The sequence below is a fragment of the Ornithodoros turicata genome, chromosome 2, assembly GCF_037126465.1.
Source record: "Ornithodoros turicata isolate Travis chromosome 2, ASM3712646v1, whole genome shotgun sequence".
In the NCBI taxonomy this organism is placed as follows: domain Eukaryota; kingdom Metazoa; phylum Arthropoda; class Arachnida; order Ixodida; family Argasidae; genus Ornithodoros; species Ornithodoros turicata.
Window position 1 is genome coordinate 14138978 of NC_088202.1, and position 23470 is coordinate 14162447.

At 45.7% G+C, this 23470-nt stretch overlaps 1 protein-coding gene across 1 annotated transcript in view; it reads left to right on the plus strand.

Annotated features, from left to right (window-relative positions):
* The window catches only part of LOC135383127 (uncharacterized), an 86696-nt gene that overhangs the window by 39775 nt on the left and 23451 nt on the right, over positions 1-23470 (plus strand). The window contains exons 3-5 of the mRNA XM_064612735.1: positions 10576-10668; positions 10742-10908; positions 13703-13829. Of these exons, the coding sequence (XP_064468805.1) occupies positions 10576-10668; positions 10742-10908; positions 13703-13829 (387 nt within the window). The remainder of the gene's footprint in view (positions 1-10575; positions 10669-10741; positions 10909-13702; positions 13830-23470) is intronic.

Sequence of the window (23470 nt, forward strand, 5' to 3'; positions counted from 1 at the left end):
TGACTTTGTCACGTGCTTGTGGCATTTCCTGTGAAGCGTGTTTTCATTGGCGCACACGGTTCCGTCGGGTGGTGTCACTTCCTCTCCTCAGACTAAATATCTACCCTTGGCAGAAACCGGCTCATCGGTCCGTCGTCTATTGTTCGCTTAGTAGGTCACCGTTCCTTTCAAGTTCTGCTGCCATTCAGTTGGCAAAAGTGCTCCATGCGGTTGCCGCCTTAGGCATAGAAGGACAAGCAGAACTTCCAGTGGCATACTTCACTTGAATGATGACAGTTGAAGAACGTATTGAAACCAACGATTACTCAAGGGTAAAGAGGGAAGTGATTCCAGATACCACATTCTCTAGAAGCACTAAAAAAGAAGAAGAAGAAGAGAGAGAGAGAAACTCTTACAGGACAGAACAAACGGGCGCCACTACGAGGTTTGTCTCTGTTTGCCTTGCAACTCCTGTAAAGCCACTCTGCTTGTCTAGGGTTTCGATATCCAAGGTAATATGAGAGCCCTGAGCCAGGGCCGGCTATATCTCTACTTCTCCTAACTTCCTCCAGTGACACCTTGTGCTCATGAGATGATGAGGATGCAAACGGCTTTAAAATCAGACGGCATAATTCGCCTGGCAGGCATTGCTTTTCCAATTTAATAAGTAGTGCTAGAGCTTTGAAAGGGTAAGTTTGCAAAACCCGGCAGCTCAAGCTCATAAAGACTTGCTAGGCTCTGTTTGCCGGAGTGTATGGAGGCAGGGAAGAGCACAACGACACACGAGGCGATCGAGCCAGACAATTATGGCGAAAATGGTCTTAGTTCGACAGGCTTCTTTGTAATCTTGTAGTCTCCAGCTCGTTTAAAGCGCCGTTCAGCTCCTCGGGGAATTCCTCTCAGCTGTTGAGAATCTACGTCGACAATGTTGTTCATTTTACAGGCGAAGGAGCCATAGAGGTCGGTCTGGGAGTACGTGGCACTTCCTGAGGACAGCAATGAATTCCTCTATCGAGGCGACATTAGCAGTTTGTGACTCCACCGTGGCTGCAAGCTGCCTCCAGTTTTCTGACACGAAACTCTTGAGGGCACAACTACAGACAGATAGAAGAGTGGTCAGCAAGGACACATGATCACTTCCCATGAAGTTGACATCCGTCGCCCAGCGCACGCAGCGGGCGACTTCTCTTATCGGGTTATCGTATGTGCATCACGGCACGTGAGAAAGGAGAATAAAGTCTGGGAGTGACGGAATGAGGCTGGATGAACCCTTAATGCCCTATAATACGATGTAAGACACCACATCATTTTTGGCGACGAGGATGGGATGCGCGAAAAAGTGTGAGTACGAGTCGTGCTCATGTGCTTGTGTCATGCGAGTCCGCATCGGCGCTGCAGAAGGGCCAGGCGGGATGATGGAACTGATGTATGTCTTGAGCCCATCGCACACGCGGTGAAGCCCAGAGAGCTAGAGTGCGGGTGTCTCCGAGCGAAGGCGGGCCGGTCATCGTTTACCACTGACACTGTGACATCATGGACAATCTTCTCAAGAAGTTACCACTACCCGAGGTGGTACCGTACACTTTGAAATCGCTGCATACAATATACGGTGAATCACTGATTCCCTCTTTAAAACTCGAGCGTTGGGGAATGTGCACACAATGCCCACAGTAAATTTCTTGTTCTTTACACAAATCATGTACGCTATATATTCGAAGTTCTTGCAAGGAATGAATTTAATTTAATAAGGCGTGAGGCAAGTCCTTTCACGCACATACTATCGTACGACCGTAGTGAGATATCGCGGACTCGTGCGCTACGGGGAATTGGAGTGTAGGGAGTAGGGAGTTTAAAGCACACGGCCACACGGACTTCATTCAGCAGCAAAACCGCAACGACATAGCGGCGCCAAAAAGTTCCTCAAATATCCCGCTTTATATACTTCAGTCCATTGCAGTTCCATTGGAATAACATTATTTTCGCGGCTTGTTCTCGCCACCTTCCGTCAGTCGCTCTGGTGCTGTATCATCATAACGTTAGTGCGTGGCAAATAGCGGCGCAGCAGGACCGCGAACAGCGAAAATTGTAGTATTCACATTCACTGCTTTCCGTGAGAGCTCGACAGGTACTCCCTTTAGTGTGGCGCTATGCATCTTTTACGAGCCTTTTTGAATTTCATTTCAAAAGATGGACATATCGAATGATCTTTCAATGAAAGGATCACAGAGGAAGACGTAGGTGAAACGTCAGAACTGCAAAGTGCTTGGATCAAAACTGAATTTAAAAGACACCGGGCAATAGCTAGTTCTAGTACACCGACACGGAGGGGTGGCTACACAACCAGGCATTTATTAGTTTTTACTCGCCACCAATAGCCATGCGCTCCATTTCGGAACTGAGCTTTATTGTACAATTTTACGGGTAACTGTGAGTACTGCGCTAAATTCCAATGTGGTTCTTTTGAATTACATGTTGAACTCCATCACTTTAACTCGTTCGTGTGTTTCTATTTTCTGCGTGTAAGCGTCCTCGGGTAGCCAGTTCGACTTCGTCGTGACTTGCATCCCCCCTTTTTTTTTCTTTTTCACATCACCATCAACATCACCAACGCGGTGCTCCTATGTGAGAGGGAGTAATTGGGATTTACATTAGTAGACCCTCTGACACGGGAGCGCCACACTGGAATTTAGCGTAGCATACACTCGGTTGCCGTAAAATTGTTCACGGTACATTAGAGAACACATTGCTCTGAAACAGCCCAGTTTAAGGACGAGATACATGAGCCGGCCTCGGTATCTCAGTCGGTAGCGTGTCCGCCTGCTGATACCAAGATCGGGGGTTCAAACCCGGCCAAGGACGGTGGGAACTTGGTGGAAGGGTACAAGTTGCTCAGACACGCCGTCTGCCACGAGGGACGTTAAATGCGGTGTCCCGTGTGTCGAGATTTCGGCGCACGTTAAAGAGCCCTCAGGTGGGCAGAATTAATACAGAAACCAGATCACTGTGGCATCGGTCATGATCGCTGTTGTCTCGCGGCGTAAAGCCCCGAACTATTAAAGTGATGCGTGGGGTGGCGAGTCTATGTTTAGCGTATATGTAATTCGTGTCCATGTCGCGAAATTTTCTATGCAGGATGTAATCGTTGACTACGAATCTCAAGGCGCGGTTTGTGTAGTTTCCCTTTCTGTTGTGAATAACGCGTCCTGAAGTAGGCAGTCCCGAGTGGCTCGAGACCAACATCTCCCTTTTTTTTTTTTTTTTACAAATCAATCAATCAAAGCGCGGTCCTGAGTCAAGTCGGGTTCTGCGGCCAGTTTTTCGTGCCGTGGCTGCGTTGTAAGAGGGAGGGGGGTATACGTTTATAAAGGTAAAAAAGGGTAAGGAAAGGTTAGCCAGGCAAAGAGCCGGCTTGGTAGTTGTGAGAGTATCACATAGTGGAGCGAGAGTAGTACATAAATGTAGCTGTGCCTAAGCTACATTGTGAGAGACTCACAACGTAACTTAGGCATAACTACTTTTATGTACTTATGTCTTTGATGAGCCATTGTGCTGTGCGAATATTGTGCCTCAAGTAGTCGAGGAAATTTTTAGCCCTAGCAGAAGTGGTACCAGTGTGTACGTGCCACGATACGTCTGATGCTAAGCGGAGGCCAAAGTACTGTTAATTGTCTATCCTTGTTACAGCTTATGTTTGTGATACATAATGAAAATTAGATTAGGTTAGATTAGGTTGGGCTAGCCGAGCAAAAAGACATATCTGACACCTAGAATAGTCCGTTCTCATAAGGAATTAGGCATACTGATGGACGGTGCGTACGCCGTTTTGTATGATGACAGAATACTCGTCACACATTCATCAGCGTACAAGCAAGCCTTTTAGTTGGTCAGGTTATATAGGCATGCTTGTGTGGTTTTGAAGGACTAAGAGTAGTCAGTGTTTGTTGTAAGAGTTGATACTTCATTCAGGTTCTATTGCGCATGCTGTTATTGTAACATACGAAAGAAGTAGTGAACAGGACTGACACACTCGCAGTACCCCGGATGTTACAGGTAATATGCTAGGAGTTTTGTCGGCTACTGTTAGTTGTACGGGCCTGAACATGAGCTAGCGGAACACAGAATCGGAGTCTTTTTTCTGCGAGGCGACAACCTAGTTTGAGGGCAGATGGAAACGGGAGCGTGGTGGTGATGATGGAACTGTTTGCCGTGTTGCACTGAGCGCGCACTCGGTAGAAAATAGCTCTGGTAACCAACCACCGTGGGAGTTTCGGTATCGCTCGAGTGCCCCCCGAAGGCATTTCGATTTCACTCGACAGTATCGTTTTCACAAGACGGGACTGTAAGATTGAAAGGACTGGGAGATCCCCGCTGTCGTTGTGATCAGGAAGATGAGACGCGGGGAATTAAAGTTAACCTTGTCACGCCAGGCACGCCGCATTCGACTTGCTGGTGGTCAATTAGAAAGCAAATGCTGTCGCCTTCTATGCATATGTCCTGGCATTTGGTTGTGTTGGTCCCCACCCTTTCGGTGTTGGTGATGTGTAGTATTGGGCATTAGAAGGGTTATTTAAAAAATATGTCGGCGTAGTTTAGTGGTGACAGCACGGTTGACCGATAATCAAAAATGTGTGGGTTCGATCAACCAGAGCGTGTTAAAAAGGAGTAGTGCGGGCGTAGAAACCGCTTCTTGCGTGCTGCACTTCGCGCGTATAGTGTAGTGAGGATGTGAAAACTAGCCAATTGTTTTCTTCGAAATTCCTCTGACCTTTCAAAGGCTTCGCGCGACCTTTTCAGTGGCGCCCTATCGCGACGTCCTAGTTTTCGTTCTCCATTCAGTGCTTACAGCGTTTATTTATTGATATGGAAACGTGTGGCCAATATAATAAAGAATTGGTAAGTTAGGGCCGGCATTATGCATATCTCGAACGTTGCAGTCTATCAGTTTTGACAACCGTCACAAAGGCATTGTAGTCATTACTCAACTGTGTATAGCTTCGCCGTCATCTATCGGCAAATATTTGATGAATCAGTCCGTATTGATTCTTACCATGCACAATGTTACATTGTTCATTAAGTGTTGTTTGCTGTTGCGGATATGTTCGCGTGTTTAGTTCAACATGTACCATTGAGAGGTGTACACGTTAGCAGCTTGTCTGCAAGAACTGTTCAGACATATAAATAAAAAGCCGCGCTCTAGATGTGTGTTCCACTGCAACAATTTGATTGACGATTTCCACACCTTCTAAAAATCCCGATGTTGCGCCTGCGTGCTTACCACCCATCTGGAGGAACATCGTGGTTTTAAAATTTTTGCGGATGTGGTGCAAATCTACGTCACTGACGTGTCTGGCGCTCAATACCATTGTCCAATATATTGAAGGTTTCTCAAACCTCCAATAGAATGACGTGCGGACAGTTTGAATGCATCCTTACGCATACTCACTTTGCTCATACATACACGGCGGGACATAGCGTTCGACCAAACGTGTTAACAGTACAGTTGTCGATATAGGACCCCATGGTTTGCCTCGAAACAACAAAATAACAAGAAGAAGTTATGTTGCATGCATCGCTTATGCTGCGCTACGGAGTTGTTACCATGTACTAGTATAGAGTATAGTATAGTATAGTATAGTATAGTATAGAGATCGGGAACCTTTCCGATCCTAGGGATCCGATCGGGATCCTAGGGGCCACATTTCATTCCCCATCTCGTCGATTTTTTTTCCAGGGCCGCAGAACATATTTGAAACCATTTCAAAGTCAGTCTAAATTAGCCTGCCGCAATTATTAAGCGGTCGATCAAGCTAAAAATCCCTCTAACTATTACTTTTAAGTGCAATGTACTGAAAGCTCGCATTTTCCATGTCTTGTTGCATTCACAAAGTTACGGTAAGAGAGCGCAACGAACACCTTTTGTTAACTTTATTAAGAGCGGCAAAGGCAACACAGAGCGCGCGCTTTCGCCTGATGAAATCGCTTGCAGTGCCGCCACCTCTGTCAAGCCAGCCCAGTGCCTCTCCTCAAGCCCGTAACCAACAACAACTCCTAAGCACCGGAATTTCTGTCGTGTGCTTGTTCTGCGCTGGGCCGCAAGAGGAGCGGAACTGGACCGCAGGCGGCCCGCGTGCCGCGAGTTCCCTAGCCAGGGCTGTGAAGGACTAAGTTTGGCATGTGCCATTGAGGACGTATCCAGGCTAGTTCCATCTCAAATCGAACAATCCGGTACACTTGATGTCTCGAATGAACGGGGAAAAAATATATGTTGAAGCCATCGGTGAGTTAGGAGAAATAAACGCTTTCCGAATTCTCTGCGCTGCGCGGTTCGGGAAATAGGAGAGGAGGAAAAAACTGCCTCCCATAAGGCGACGTCGTCGCGAGCGGGTTTGAGCGTTCGCTACAATGCCATTTCTTCTCGCATTATAGTAATTTCTTGATCTGGCTTTAGACTACTTAAGGCACAATAGCATCCTTCGTTGGCAGTGCTGTACCGGTTTTTGTTTGTCTGCAAAAAATTATCAAAGTTGACTCAAAGTGCCGAAAAGCACCATATTCACTGCAGCTTTGCGGACGAAATACAAAACGGATAAGACTGAGCTTTATGCCGTTTAATTTGTCATTCATAGGGCTATCGAATGATGTATAATGTGTTGCTCTACTCTGTAAGGAACGTAAGCGATACCTCTTTTAGTAGCACCATACCACCGAAAAATGACGAATTTCGGAAGCCTTTATCTAAAAAACACCACCAAAAACTTTCCTCGAAAATTTTATATGTTGTAGGTAGTTCCTTAGACTATGCACAGAGTCAAAATCAAAATTCGGACTTGATCGGTAGGCGCACTGTGAATTTTTTGCCAGCCCTATACGCGGAGCGCATTCAAGCGGAGACACCGTGTCCCGCGTGTTGCAAAATAAAATTTTCCAAAGGGACTTTCAACTTCTGTCTTCATATAAAAAGTAATTGCTGTCATTTGAAACCATTCTGAGGTTTCAAGGTTTCCTTCTCAAGGTTCTGAGCGTTTGCGTTCATAACAATGGTGTAATCGCTGAATGCACTGAGATTGTGGAGCAACCAGATGTGCTCGCATTTTTTGCGGGATGTCACACATGCATTGCAAGTGCTGGGACCCGGGAAGAACAGAATGATTTTACATCTTTGTAAGAGTTCTGTTCAGGGTTATTCTAAACAACCATATTTACTGTACGCATTATGGCAGGAGGGACGCAGTGACTTCCAGTATTATTTGAAACATTTCCTTTCCTACGGCCCCATGACCTCGGACGGGGGAAATTGCACTGAGGAAAATGTTGTAGTGTCATACGCACACACTCAAAGCTAATTCATGGTGCCTTTTATGAACCTTGCCGAAACAGCTCGACTGGCGCCGCTGTCCAATATGTTATTCGGTTCGACATGCTGCGACCATGGGAAGGTCCTGATCGCATTTACTCCCTGAAGACACCATGCGCAAAGTTTCGCCTACACACAGAAGACGCTTCACTCACTTCTCGACTACAGAAGTGCATGGAGTGCCCTTATACAGAGTGTGCGACGACATCTGCATTACTGTAGTGTGTCGTCCTGGTATCACACCTACCTGAATGGTCTCTTTGTTGTACAGTGCTGATCGTGTGGACTTCGCTGACTATATATATATATATATATACCGCCTCATACACAAGAAAGAAGTGCTATAGACAAAGGATTTTCGCTTTGCTTCGGAGATCGGCGTAGCTGCCATAAAGACTGTGGTTCCAGCAGATCAAGCCGAAGGCGTAACAGAAATGGGCCAGCTATGCAGAAGCTGCTTCAAGTACTTCACAGCAAAGGTGGCTGAATCACAACACGGAGCAATGTGGCCCACATTTGAAAGAAAATCTGACAAGAACCTGCCATCAAAAGTAACATTAAGGAAAGTGGCTTCCACAACGGCCTAAAGCAGTTCATGACACGAGCACTCTCATCCACCCGGAATGCTCTGCATAACTTTCGTTACCTTCTTGCCTTCGTCACCTTGTCTTCTTCGCTGTCAAGTTCTTGTTATTCTGTGTACTGTAAATATGCTTCGATATGATCACCGTGGACAAATATACCTCTTATAAAGACGCAAAAGTATTCTAAAGCATTCTGTTCTTCACGGGCTCCCAGCACTTGCAATGCATGTGTGTCATCCCGCAAAAAATGTGAGCACATATGGTTGCTCCCCAATCTACATTCGGTGATTACAACACTATTATGAACGCAAGCGCTCAGAACGGTTTCAAATGATAGCAATTACTTTTTATGTGAAGACAGAAGTTGAAAGTCCCTTTGGAAAATTCGATTTTGCAACACGCGGGACACGGTGCCACGGCTTGAATGCGCTCCGCGTATAGGGCTGGCAAAAAATTCACAGTGCGCCTACCGATAAAGTCCGACTTTTGATTTTTCTTCTGTGCATAGTCTAAGGAACTACCTACAACATATAAAATTTTCGAGGCAAGTTTTTGGTGGGGTTTTTTAGATAAAGGCTTCCGAAATTCGTCATTTTTCGGCGGTATGGTGTTACTGAAAGGGGTATAGCTTATGTTCCTGACAGAGTAGAGCAATAAATTATACATCATTCGATAGCCAGATGAATGACAAATGAAACGGCATAAAGCTCAATCTTATCCGTTTTGTACATCGTCCGCAAAGCTCCAGTGAATATGGTGTTTGTTTTCGGCACTTTGAGTCAACTTTGATATTTTTTTTGCATTCAAACAGAAACCGGTACAGCACTGCCAACGCAGGATCCTATTGTGCCCTAAGTGGTCTAAAGCCAGATCAAGAAATTTCTATAATGCGACAAGAAATAGCCTTGTAGCGAACGGTCAAACCCGCGCGCGACGACATCGTCTTATGAGAGGCAGTTTTTTCCTCCTCTCCTACTTCCCGAACCGCGCAGCGCAGAGAATTCGGAAAGCGTTTATTTCTCCTAACTCACCGATGGCTTCAACATATATTTTTTTCCCGTTCATTCGAGACATCAAATGTACCGGATTGTTCGATTTAAGATGGAACTAGCCTCCATGAAAGCTTTTACTGAAGAGAAGTCTTTTCTATCATTTTCTGAGGTTACATTCAACGTATGGTTCAAGATTAATATTCTCCTTAGGATCATCGTTTTGCATTTGTCGTTCTGCATCGTTTATCACCTCAAAATAAAGTTGGTGTTGTTGTTGCATTAGACAAAGGTATTACGCACAACTGCGTGCCTATGTCCTCTGCTAGAAACTTTGCGTTCGCAAATAGCCGCCAGTGAGACCGGCATTTTAATACCGCAGGTAGTATTCATTGAGGCCTCGTGTTGAACTTGTGTTGTGACGTTTCACTGACGTATTCGTGGGTGGCACTTATGACACGACTGTATTTGGTTTTTGGAAAAGGTAAAAAATAACAGTTTAGCTCACTTGTGCTCGCTAAGGATGCTTCGTTACACAGGTAGCACTGTAAACGCGTTCTTTGGCAACTACATCTTTAGGGACTTTGGTTTTAATTGTGTCAAAAATTAAAAAGCAACACCTGCATCTTTGGGTATTCTACTAAACACGTTTAAATGCGGTAGCTTTATTTATAGTACAGTACTGGACAGACGTTTAATACTCACCGACGCATTACTTCCCCAGAGTGACACGCTTACAGCGGATAGGGCCGTACGGAGTTGTAAAGAGGTGGTTGGGTAACCCGGGAACATGTCTGTAAGTCCGTGCTGCCCGTTGTCCGTGCGTGTCATTCTGAGGAAGGAATGCGCTGTAGCGTGTTCCGCAAACAGTTGTCCTGCACTCTACCTTGCCCTGATCCTGATCTTCGCGCGTCTGCACTCCTTTGTATGGCTCACCATAGTCGACGCTGGCTGGCCATATAAAACTACCACTTCAAAATGACGGGGAACTTGAACACGTCACGCAACTACAACTGCGATTGTTGGCACCAGAGGAGAGGATAAGCTATCCGTCTAGTGTCAGCCGTCCTCTATGTGGACGCTCTGGGGGGGGAGGATGTTTATTGAAAAAAGAAAGAGAGGAAAGGTTAGATGCTGGACCTGTTTCTATTGTTCACGATGTGCAAACTAGACTCATAAAATAGCGTGCATACAGGCAAACTGGTGAATGAAATCCGTTGCAGAAAAAGCCTGAGCTTGGGCAAGACAACGACAGAAAGGACGACACAGCACAAGCAGCTCAAGGCAGCAATCCTTTCTGTCGTTCTCTTACCCAAGCTCAGGCTTTTTCTACAACGGAAATGAGACTCGTTCACCCTGCGTAGCCGTTCCAAAGACGCTCGACGCTAAAAACGACTGCCTGTGGCGCATACATTGTCGTGGCTGAAGGGGAACACATAGCATGACAACCACCAGAAAAGTTCAAATTTCCTCCACCAGTAGGCATGACTTTCAAAACAACATGCTACTTCTCGTTGGCAGCCTAGATTTGGTAACCTGTCCCACTTCACCATGTCGTGAAGTGATACTAGCAATGACAGCCGTCAGATGGCGGCACCGCAATTTCTCTGCACTAAGTGCTACTGTGGTTGGACCAAGACCACTTTCTTACACTGTGCCATTGTTTCAGCCGACATATCCACAAAAAGACACTGCCGCAGCCGTTGTGAAGCCGCAGCAGAACTCTTGTACAAATGCACTGCCACAGTCGGAGCGTAATGAGGTAGGTCCTATTCATACTATGTCTTACGTGAACGTACGACGCGGTCTCACCTTTCGTTGTAATTGCCACGCAGGTGTCTCAAGAATCTCTTTTGAGGTACCTGCGATATGAGCGGGAAATTCAACATTATGAGCAGCATCGTATCCTGCAGAGCTACCAGGTTCACGCTGATCAGCTGCAGCAGCTGGAAGGCACTGCTGCGGCACTGGATGCTGAGCGACAGAGGATGGGCCACGAAATGTAATGTTTTTTTCTTGTCTGGGGATTCTCTCTAGTTATCTGGACTAAACAATGCCTGATCGTTAGTCGTACTTCTTAGCAGCTCAGAAGTTGCCCGAATCAGATCCAGGGAAACGCGCTTCGCTCGTGGATTTGGCGCTAGTTTCTACTATATGGTATCACGTGATTCGTTGAAAGCGTGGCAATTTGTGAGAGCCATAGAAATGCTTACAACTGACTTCACTATCTCCAAAACAAAGTTGTTGTTGAAGACAAGGGTAGCGCGTGCATAGCAAGCAGCAGACCATTCAGCACACGACCATGTCATTGGCATGTGTCCAAAAACAGGCAGCACTAGTGGCACTTCTAGCGGCCTCTACAGTAACTAACTCCTCACCCGGCTCCTCCACGAGCTGAAAGTGGCAATTAATGAACAGTCAGCGAGTGCCGGTGGCGGGACTCGAATTGAGGGACCTCTCTGATTGAGGGTCAGGTGTGCTACCAATTTCACTACGCTGACAGCGCGCTTTCGTCCACTCTCTCTGACTTTCCTCAAAAGCCGTTTCCCAGGTCATGGCTTGGGCGTTCGTGAGGCTTAAATGTTGCATTTGTCTAAACGGGTTGCGACACTTCGCCCCAAGTTATCCCAGACAATCGTAATAGACGGTTGCTTTCACTGATGTGGACCTGGATTTGAAGCTTTACAGGAAAGGGGGGTAATGTGCAACCAGAATAGATCACCGGCACCACGAACACGGAAACTCATCCAGCTCTGCCCGCGTGTCCCCCAGTGAGGCAGCGCGAGAGAGGTCGCGTGCTTAAGACTAGCAATGGGGTGGTCGCAGCTCTCGCTTCTCTGATGTCAGAGCGTGACGCGTACGCGTGCTCAAGGGTCGATATCTCGCCAAATGTGACACCTAAAAAATAATTATTGTTTTTCCTCGATACTCTTGCGTGCAATACAATGTGTGCATGATTTAATGGACCACATCTATCAAAGTGTCACAACCCCTTTAAGCGTTTGTTCAGCATCTGCAATGAAGCTTGTGTAATGACGTCACTTTTGGCCGCGTGGCCAGTGCAAACATAGTCACAATAGCAGGGCATGCCGTTAGTTGCCGCGGTATGCGTGGAATTGCGAGGGGATATTGCGAAAAAAAGAAAGAAAAAACACGCTGTTACCTCATTGGGCCCGCCGAAAGACGCCTGTGGCGCATCCCCATGTTTTCCCATGTCACGTGGCTCAAAGGCTGCGCGTGACGTCATGTGCAGGAGCCTCACTTACATTCCTTCCAAAGGCGACTGCCGTATTTCCAGGTTTCTAGATGTAGTAGTAGGTCGTGGATTGATGTACCTTCCCGTCATTGCGTAAAGAGTTTCCATTTGATTATATATAGCAAAATAATGAAGGAAGGCAGACCTTCTTGAATCAATATGGCGTCGGTACACGAATCACCCACAATGACAGGCTTACAGCCAAAGGACTTGATCAGTGCGGTTCTAGCTGGTTGCTTTCAAGCAAAATATTAGAGAGATTTAGTAGGCTATGGTCGTTCTGTACAGACATAACTTGATGCGCCGAGATAAGTGTTCGGAATACGCTTATTGGACAGCGCTGAGCGCAGTGCTGCCCGCTGTTGAATACATTGGTTTCGATTATATTTCTCGACGCATCAAGTTATCACTACACTGAACGAACTTCGCCTCCCTGACCGTGTTAATGATAACGGTACCGAAAACATAAGCAAATCGCCCTGTTTCTTGGAAGCGAGTTATAGCCCAATCACACGAGCTAATTTGGTATCATTTTCGTGAAGCCCACTCCAACCAAGCGAATATCACTTTCACTACGTGCTTGCGACACGGCTTAAGTATAAGTGTCACTTAAAGCATGATTGCAATTACGACAGATAAGAATAAACGTCGGCAAAATTGTTAGGCGTGCATCGCAATGCCATCCTCAGAATGGTTTTCTATGATTTAGATTCACCTCCTGCAAATCCTCTTCCAAACAAATTTTGAGGACATGTTAGGAGGACATGTGTTAGGATGACATGTGAGGACATGTTGAGGACCATGGTTGAGGACAAACAAATTGTCCTCAAACATGGCCGCCACCGTTCTCACAGGCTGTTCACGAGAGTGATGGCATGTTTTTTCGGCACAATGTCAAACTGTAGTAAAGTAAAATAAACACGCTGTTGAGAACACTTATTTAAAAATATTGTGCCGTCGGGGCCCATCCCTTTTTTCACCAAATTTTTACCTCTATCACAAAGTCTGCCGTCGAGGCTACACACTCGGTCAGACGAAGACAAGTGACGTTAGTTTGGGGAACTCACGAAATCGTTAGCGCACTTTCTGCCGAGTGTCAATAAAAGATGTCCTGTGACAGCACACGAATGACGCTAACTGCAAGTGTCCCTCGTTGAAAGTGACACTAGAGTAGTCTAAATTCAGTAAATTAATTTGTCTGACAGGGGTATAACGTCACATTACTAAGCTTGGACTTGACAACTTCCTTTGTCTGTCGTTTTCGTAGTGCTCTTCCGATGTACTAAAACTCGCTATTTGCTTGCACGATGCGATATTATAGTGTAAGTGTTTGGGAAACACATTGCGAGAAACACATTGAAACATTGCGAGTTCCTTCCATGTTTTTCACCCTTGTCATCTGAAGGGCCCTTTCTTTAGCAACCGAGTTAACAGCTCGACGACATCTATCATCCAATCATCCGTAAAAGCATTATACGGAACAGGTTACAATGGTGTATGTGGTCATTACAGAGACACGTATTATTCTCCGCACAAACAGGAGGGCGTTGCAGAGCTGTCTTGGTGAGGATCAATTGAAGACTGTCAAACAGGTGCTTCTTGAGCAACGTCGAGCAGAGGAGCTTCAGCCTGAGCAGGAAGACTATCTGGACGCCCTTAACAGACTGGTACATATTTTTGGTATATATGCTATACTAGAATGTATGGTTTTCTGAGTGTGCGCGTGACTACGTTTGATACCCTACAGTAAGAAAACAAGGGGCCGGTTTCACGTCAGTTCAGGCAGGGAGGTCCCATCGACTTCCTGGATTTTCATTATTTTCTTTTTTATATTTAGAAGCTCATCGTACATGATGACCAACAGCGGTAAAATGAATAATTTCTACGCAATAGCTTTCGCGCAAAAAAATCGAGAAAATCCGACCCTGAATTCGAGTGTTTCAGTTTTGCCATATCTCCCGAGTCTTAAAGGATACTGAAGTGAAATTTTTTTATGCTTTAGTATGCCTACAGGCCATCAGTCCGAGCGCAAATTTTGGCGCAGGAGCAACGCTCTCTGTTATAAAAAATGGCGAACATGCTCTCTCGTGCAGTTTTGTTCCAACTTCGACGCGTGACTTCTCTAACTGTAGATATTCGTCACTACCATATTTGGTATCACTTCACTCAGCTTTTAATGCTCTTTCATCTTATATATATATCGCGCGTATGGCCCTTACAGGTATCTGTTGAAACAGGCAAATGCTAAGGGATATTTCGAAAAAACAAGGATTTTGAGCGTCCGTTTCCCCTTTTTATTTCATTTATATTTTGCAAGTACATGGCCCGATGTCAGCCCTTTCATCTTACGTAAAAAAATTCTGCGTCAAAAGGCGTACACTGGCGATTAGCGTGTTAAAACGCGGTCCTAGTCTGCGTGCATACGTGTCATAGTCCGGCTGCCCTCCGTCCGACCTCCTGTCGATGTCGTACAAGAAAGTGACAACTTTACAGGCGCGAATCTAGGGGGGAGGGTCCAGGGGTCCGGACTCCCCCTCAATTCCAGACTTGAACATAGGGTTCAATGCACCAATCCCAGCATGCACGTGGCACGTCACTCTTCTGCATTCACTGTCCACGGTACTAGCTATATGCATGTTTCCCGGCCTCGATTTTCCGATGTCTTGCTTTGCCACGCATGCGAACCTTGTATGCCAGGGCCTGGTCGGTCCTCACCGACAGTAAAGTGGCTCTGGAGGCGCTGGCCTCTTACTCTGCCGCAGTCATCAGTAACACCTACACTACGATCATCGCCCTGCACTCTGAACTTGTATCACTGGGACACGAAGTGGTGTTCCAATGGATTCCGAGCCATGTCGGAATTTCAGGCAATGATCGTGCTGACGCTCTTGCTCGGCAAGCCCACGACGCTGAGCAAACAACTGTCTTTCCCCTTGCGCAATCTATGTGCCAGCTGAAAATCCGCCGCTTCATTGCCAACCGCACACAGCTCTTTCAGCAAGAAGCTATACGAACCAATGCCTTCCCTAAATCCATTGACCCTTTAATGACATATGCTGTGCCTGGCCGCATCCCGCGCATCGAGGAATCGCTGCTTCATCTGCTGCGGCTGAATGTGGCCCGAACTCCTCTCCTCCTATTTAAGATGAATCAGCACCCATCACCTCTTTGCCCAACGTGCAACGTAGAAGCCGATGTGCCACACATTCTCATTGCCTGCCAGCGGTACGAAGATCACCGATCGAGTCTCCGGCGCCGCCTTGCTCATCTAGGCTACCGAGAGCTTTCCCTCGCGGTGCTACTTGGCCCTACCCAGCACGCTGAAGTCACGTCTGCGCTGACACGATTCCTTCGGGAATCTGAACTCCTGGGCATTCTCTGATGCGTCCTATGCGCAACGATTAGTGAAGGAGCTGTTTCTTCTGAATTTTTTGATGATTTTCTGTATCCCAGCTGTTTTCTTTTGTTTGCTTGAAAGCATTAGGGAATAGCAAGCCCACACCGTGGCTAACCTTTCCCTTCCCTTTTTTTCTTCTTACTTTGCATTAAACATATCCCCCCCCCCCTTGTATGCCACTTTGATGTGGTATACGTTTACCAATTCCTTTGTCTTTTGCATTCTAAAAGAAGCCACGTCCTCAGCCCGTACATGGTGTAAATGGACGCGCGTTAGGTATTTTGGCAAGCACGTTATCATGTCTTGTGACTCTAAGATGACGTCTTGCTCGAGTGAACGCAAGTTAGGTGTCGTGGCATGGTGCTTGATTATACCACCGATCATGTCACACTCACTTTTGTCATGGCCTGTTCCTGAATACCCATTTCGCGCTCGCAAAAGTAGATTTGGAGAGCTCATAGAGCCTGTGCCGATTTTTAAAATGGCTCGCCGCTCCATCTGACACGTAACTCATTTGCTGCAAGAGGAACATGCTCGTCAAGACATTCTTCAATAGCTATGGAAGCTAACAGTGACTGTGCTGAGTCGCGAAACAAGTCTTCGCTCACCACACCAAAATTGTGCGTTCCTGTGTCAGCTGTTACCGTACATGTAAATATAGAAATATGTTTCTCTGTTTTCCCCAGTGGCACACTTGTATTTCGCTAGGCATGGCTACTGTCCAGTTTTGAGCGAAATCGAAGTGCATTAGGTGCGTCTCCCGCATGCCTCTGCTCTGAACGTCTTTAATGTAATTATGACAAATGCGAGAACCCATCCACTTGCATAGCTCAGAGAAGAAATGTACTGCTGCAAGTTCAGCAGAGAACAGCGTTTTGTGCTAAAAGCACTCTGCATAACTCAAAAATATCGTATAATGAAGTAAAGCAAGCTTTGGAGGGACTTGCGCGAACCCTGGAAAAAGCAATTCCTAACCCGATATTTATTTGTACAGTATTGGTATTACCGTGTACGGAGCTTGCAAGAGTGAGGTTTTACCTTCGCTGACCATTCAGTTTGACCTAGCCGTTGAAATACGGCTTTACGGCAACGTAGGATTTCATTCAGATGCTTTGTTGGAAATAACTCACTCCGAGGCGTTCTTCAGCAGGACGTCAAAAGTTTGCCGACGAATAGGTCAGGTAAAGCTAAGGCAAGACAACCTTACCCAAAGAAAGGGAGCATCGACACGAGGCCTGCCATCCCGCGGTACCGGCAGCCGGGCTCCGACGCGTACGCACGCAGACTAGGGCCGCGTTTTAACGCGCTATTCGCCAGTGTACGCTTTTTGAAGCAGAATTTTGTTACGTAAGATGAAAGATCTAACATCGGGCCATGTCCTGGCAAAATATAAATGAAATGAAAAGGGGCCTTTTCGAGAAACGGACGCTCAAAATCCTCGTTTTTTCGAAATATAGCTTAACATTTGCCTGTTTCAGCAGATACCCGTAGGGGGTATACGCGCGATATATATATATATATATATAAGGTGAAACAGCATTAAAGGCGGAGTGAATTAACACCAAATATGACAGTGAGGAATATCTACAGCCAGATAAATCACGCGTCGGAGTTGGAAGAAAACTGCGCGAGAGAGCATGTTCGCCATTTTTTATATCACATAGCATTGCTCGTGCGCGCTAAAATTTGCGCTCAGACTGCTGGCGTGTAGGCATACTAAAGCATAAAAAAAAATCACTGCAGTGACTTTTAATACTCGGGAGATATACGCGTGCAAACACTGCAAAACTAAAACACTCTAATTCTGGGCCGGATTTTCCCGATTTTTTTGCGCGAAAACTATTCCGTGGAAATTATTCATTTTATCGATGTTGGTCATCATGTACGTTGAGCTTCTAAATATAAAAAAAAACTCTATAAATACCTCCCTGCCTGAACTGACGTGGGACAGCTCGACATACTAAGTATAACAACACACACACAAAGACGAACAGTAGACCTGCTATACCACTCTTTGGCGTTTCCCGGCAAGTCACGGGAACTGCCGAAGCGTTCTTAAAGGTTGCGACACTTCGCCCTAACCACGGAGAAAGAAGGCAAGGAGGTGAAACTTCACTCTCTCCCGCGACCAGACAATGTATCAGGAGCGGCGCTCCAGTGCCATCTATTAAAGGGGATTTTTGCCAACAGGAGGAGCCCAGAGGCTCGACCTGTCAATCAAAGTTGGGCGCATTTTATTGGTTGTCGTTTTCAATGGGGGCCGCCATGACAAAAAATTTTCTCCAAGGTTTCTCCAAGACTCTCCAAGGGGCTTGGAGCGGCGAAGCGGAGATTTCGTGACAAAAAATTTTCACAGACTACTTTGATTTCATACTGTGAGTGTATATCCTCATGTACGTACTTGTAAAACCTTCTTCATCTTTCCCTCCGTCATCATTATCTACGCGAAAATGGGATGTTTTGTCGCTATCGTTAGGCCCAGTTAAGACCGCAATCCCACAAAAATAGCAAGAAAGACACCCCTGATGCGTAAGACTTTGCATTATAGCATTGAATTTTATTTATACAAACAGCTTTACGCATTTTTGATTACATCTACATACGTTACGTGAGTAAAAGTTCATACCGGCAGCCGTCTGTTATGAAGAAGCGGTTCTGCCGGCCCATCAGTTTTGCCAGCAACCTGCTCTACAGCTTTGGGGCTTCCCAACATGCCTCTTTTTATACAGATGGCGTTGATAGAAGTGGACGCGAAATCCGCCGTTTTGGTCTGTCACCAGTGGTATCCGTTTCAATCCAAATGAATGTAGAGTTTGTCCAAAATGGTGGAACCCAGTAAATAAGGTTGAGGTATAAGTGCTGGATGGCCCACCGTTAACTGCATTTCGGCCTATGATGGTATAGATCGATACCTCTCAAAGTGAGTGGAGCTTCATGTATATGCAGATCCCATTGATAGCCAGACTTCCTTTTAATACATGGCACTGCGGCGCTCGAGTGCCGTGTATTACGGTGTGGTGGCAGACAGCTGCTGGTATGAAATTTTAAATCACGTAAGGTAAATATATTTAGGTGAATAGGTGAATAAAAAGTGCTCAAAGATATATAAATAAAATACGATGATACAACGTAAAATCTTACGTATCAGGAGGGTCTTTCTTCCTATTTTCTTGTGATCACGGTGTTAACTAGGCCCAATGTTGGCGATAAAACATCAAATTTTTGCGTAAATAATGACGGCGGAGCGAAAATTGAAGCTGATTAGGCATATGCGCACATGAGGATATATATTCACAGCTTGAAATTAGAAGTAGTCTGTGAAAAGTTTATGTCACATCTCCACATCTCCGCTTCACCGTTCCAGACACCATCCTCCATTTTGGAGAAATTTTGGTGTCATGGCGGTCAACATGGAAAACCGCGCAACCAATGAAATGCGCACAAGTTTGATTGACAGCTCGAGCCTCTTTTTAGGCTCCTCCTAATTGCCAGACTCCCTTTCAATACACGGCACTGCGGTGCTCTTGCCTGCAGCGCCATCTGTTCCACGAGAACGCAAAACATATGAATCGAGCGGTCCCGCGATGCTGTCGCTTGCCCGCCGGCTGTCAGCATGTCTTGCTCGACGCCGTAGCTCGGCGGTTTGCGTTTGGGTCCCACAGTGCCTCCAGATCGTGTAGGGCTTTGGGATGATCGAGCAACGTGCATACTTTGTAGGCAGGTACGCGGCACGAGAGACAGAACTAGCGCACAAGCCCGCTACACAATAAAAGCACAAAAATATAGCGCTTTTCTGCAGTCGTCTGCTCAACATAGCAGAAAGCCGACAAAACGGAATTGTTTCTGTGGATTGCGTGGAACGAGAAGTACAATGTAATTGGCATGTATGATGTTTATTATCCGAATAAATGCCATTAGTTAAAATTCGTAGTAGCTGCCGTACGACTCGCGAAGGGCACGGCTGTCCCATAACTTTCGCGCAAAAGCGCAAAACAAAAGCAGCGCTGCGCGTCGCTACCTGTCTGGTCTGCACTTTTATCCTTCTTCCAACGTGACTTTCTGTAGTCGCGCGCCCGCGCTTGGGTCTATGGGGAGTTTCACCCCCTAGCCTTCTGTCTCCGTTGTAATTGCTTAGACCAAGGTAAACGAAATTAGCCCTTAATTTGCACCGATGCGAACTTCCTTACGAAGTTTTACAGCAGACGGGGTAATACATACCTAAAGAAACAGCATTCCACGCCAAGTGATCCAGCGATGCTGCTCGACCACCGCCGATTGTCACGAAAAAAATTTCAAATAGTAGCCTCAAAGGCCGTCGCGTTCCGACGCAAGAGGGCTCTGAAGATTGCACTGCGAGCAAGAACCATACCACTTATGGGAGCGTGTCGTGAGCGTTCTACTCCATCGAAAAAACTCAAACTTTAAACGTATTTTCTAGAAGGACCATGTCACCAGCTGACTGAGCCTCAGTAGTCTGCCGCAAGATTTATGATTTGGGGGATTGTGTGAAACACCCGAATTGGCTATTTTTCATAAGAATAACTGCAGCCTGTAACAAAATCCAAAGCAGGTGTAAAGTCCATAAGGACTGCCTTCTGATAAAAACGTTTGAACTCGTTCTCAGCGATTTAGGTGTATAAAAAATCGTAAACTCATGGAAGTTTCAACCGCGATAATATGCTAGAAAGATGTGCTTCACATTAGAACTGTGGAAGAACACCTCACGTATCAGCGGAGAAAAAATTAGGATAAGTCATCTTTGTTAAACCAAAGAAACCTTTTTTTTTCTCTCTCTTCGGCGGCATACCTGCGACATTGACCTCGCAGCTCGTTCACCGAGTCTGAGCGCGCCCTACTCCTGCTCACTACCAAAAAGTAGTATAAAGCTCAAATTCTTACAACACAAATGCTGGAAACTGTTCTCTAAGCTAATTAAGTCAATATTAAAAAGGTAATTTGCCTACTGACCTTTTCCGACCGTCACAGTGTCGCGGTCGCAGATGCCCCAAGCTCGCTTCAAGTTCACTTGACGGCTGTTTTCCATTTCGCGCTTTCGGTCTTTGCCGCCATACGACTTTAAAGTTAAGTTAGGCCAGTTAAAGAAAAGGCACAAGCAGTGCGATTCGAGCCCATTGCATTCGATTGAAGTATGCAAGTGGGCGTTATGAGGCTTGTGTTGTGTTTGTCCTACGTTTAATTACTTCATGTAGTACACCGTGACTGTAATGCTTTACTGCTGTCTATATAGATGTCGACCTTGTACAACTTGCACTCCGTCTTCGGTTTCTGCTTCCTCACACAGTCACGGATTTTTTTTAAATATCTTCGTTGACAATAATGGCGCTTGACCAATGAAAAAGCAGATATTTCTTCACTGGAAAATTATGTGTTTGTGGCAGTTTTAAAACACCATAATTTGAACTCGACTGATTTGGACATGTGTAATCTGCTCTTCCTGGTTTAATAAACCGCTTGTCTTTTTTATTGTGGTTGTCATTGAGCTGTCCGCTATTTTGAACCTATTGAAACACGTCGATGAAACTTATAGGCTGTGCTAGTACAGCAAATAATATCCACAGGGTAAGCGTTGAATCGCTTTCCTTCATTTCTTCATTTGCCGTAGCTTGTTTTACTATAACCTTTACCCAGAAAACAAGGAATTAGATTTATATTCGATTATCGGTGTTCTCTGTCCATCCCAGTTGTTCGCGATTGCCACTCGTGTGAAAGTTACGTTTTGAGCAGTATGAGTGGTCAAAAACGAAAATCAAAGGAAGGCTACGATCCTCCTTTGAGATACAGAAATGCCTTCACAGTACCTGGCACAAAAACACGGTATTCTTTCGCTGCGGTCTCATGCTGTCAGGTTGCTGCAAACAATCCCTTGACGAAAAGGGACAGCTCTTGCTGTAGCGAATGTAGCATAATGTACATAATTCTTCCTTGGCGTTATTGACATAACACATGAAAAAAAATCCGCCTTGTTTCAGCGAGAGTTTCTCTCGCACAGAATATAACACATATGTAGCACATAATTATGATGAAACATATTTATGATAAGCTGGCTAAGCTTTTCAGTGACTTCCCTCTTTCATCATTAATTTGTTAGGCACTTGAGGCTTTGTCTGTACTTGTCCCTTCTATGTGTTCCAGCCTCAGAACATCAATATCATCCATGTTAGCACATATTTAGTTAGCGCACATATAGCACAGAATACCGAATAGCTCAATGACAACCACAATCAAAAAGGACCGGTTTAAGAAACCAAGAGGAGCAAATTACACATGTCCAAGTGAGTCAAGTTCAAACTATGGCCTTAAAACTGCCGTAAATATAGAATTTTCCTGTGCAGAACAATTCGTTCGTTTGCATTGTCAAGCGCTATTCTTGTCAACGAAGACGAAAAAATCTGATCCCTGAAGTTAACAAAACCCATGAAATGAAATGTGTACAAAGTCGAGACCTATAGACAACAAACCTTTATAGTCGTAAGGCGGCAAATGCCAAAAGGGGGCAAAGGAAAACAGCCGGCAAGAGGACTAGGGACCTCAGCGGCCCCGACATTGAGGCGGTCGAAAAAGGTTAATAGGCAAATAACCTTTTTAATGTTGACTTAATTAGCTTAGGGAACAGTCTCCAGCATTTCTGTTGCAATAATTTTAGTTTGATACTACGTCTTTCGCAGCTTTCTTTGTGAGTAGGAGTAAGGAGAGCACATGCTCGGTGACCGCGCTGCGAAGCCAACATCACAAGTATGCCGCCGGAAAAAATTAATTGCTTCAGTTTAAGAAAAAGTACTTTTCTATTTTTTTTCTCCGCGCATAAATGAGGTGTTCTTCTACAGTTCTATGTGAGGCACATCTTTTTAGCTTGTTATCTCGATAGATAATTTCCTCACTGAAATATTCACTTTTCGCTCCTGAACATCTCTGTCAATTATCATTAATTTCACTAAATTAGACACGCTCTTTACATTGATGGGGTAAAAGAGTGACCTTTACTAGGCAAATTTCCGACTTAAGCTCGCAAAAATTTACATAATTACACTTACGTTACACGACATTCACATGAAGAGGTGGCAAAAACCCAGTTAGAACAAATGCCATTGACCGCATAACTCTAGGTGGTGTAGTTTTTTTATTATAATTCAATGACACGTTTTCTGGGACACCCTGTATAACACCCTTTTGGAGAGTACAATTACGCTCAAAAGGGTATCTCCTCACTCCCTCAAGGGAGTAGCATAACACCTTTCTCCCTACTGGAGTGTAATATTACTCCACAATGAGGAAATAGGTGAATAAATGTACATCAGAATGAGGAAATATTGCTTCCCGAATTGTTCCACCTGTGGCACACTATCGGACACTAAGCACATCCTCCTGCGCTACGCTGCATATGAGCGGCCGAGATCCTGTTTACGGTCGGTTTTGCGCAAGCTCAAGATTACCACCGGCCCATACGATCTGAAAGTTCCTTTATGGCCCTGAACAATCCACCATCCCAATGCTTTGCAATAGACGCTCTCATACGATTCCTGACGAACACGGGCTGAGTTCCTCGACTTTGAATGTGTCTCGACGTTGACTGTCGCCCTCTGACTGTCTGTTTAACTATGAGTGTGTAGAGGAGGTGGTGTTCCTCTACATGAGTCCCGACCGGCGATGATGGTATATGCCACGGAGAGGCGATGACGGTGGCCTATCTCATTGGCCGCAGCGGAGGAACTGAGAAGCAGGTGCTCCAGGCGCGTCCAGGTCACGTCGAGACTGGGAGGTACCCGGGTTCGAATCCCGGTGCCGGCTGTGCTTTCTGGGGTTTTTCCTGAGTTTTCCTCAGACGCTTTCAGACACATGTCGGCACAGTTCCCTTAGAAGTCGGCCCAGGACGCACATTCCCCCAGGGCGTCA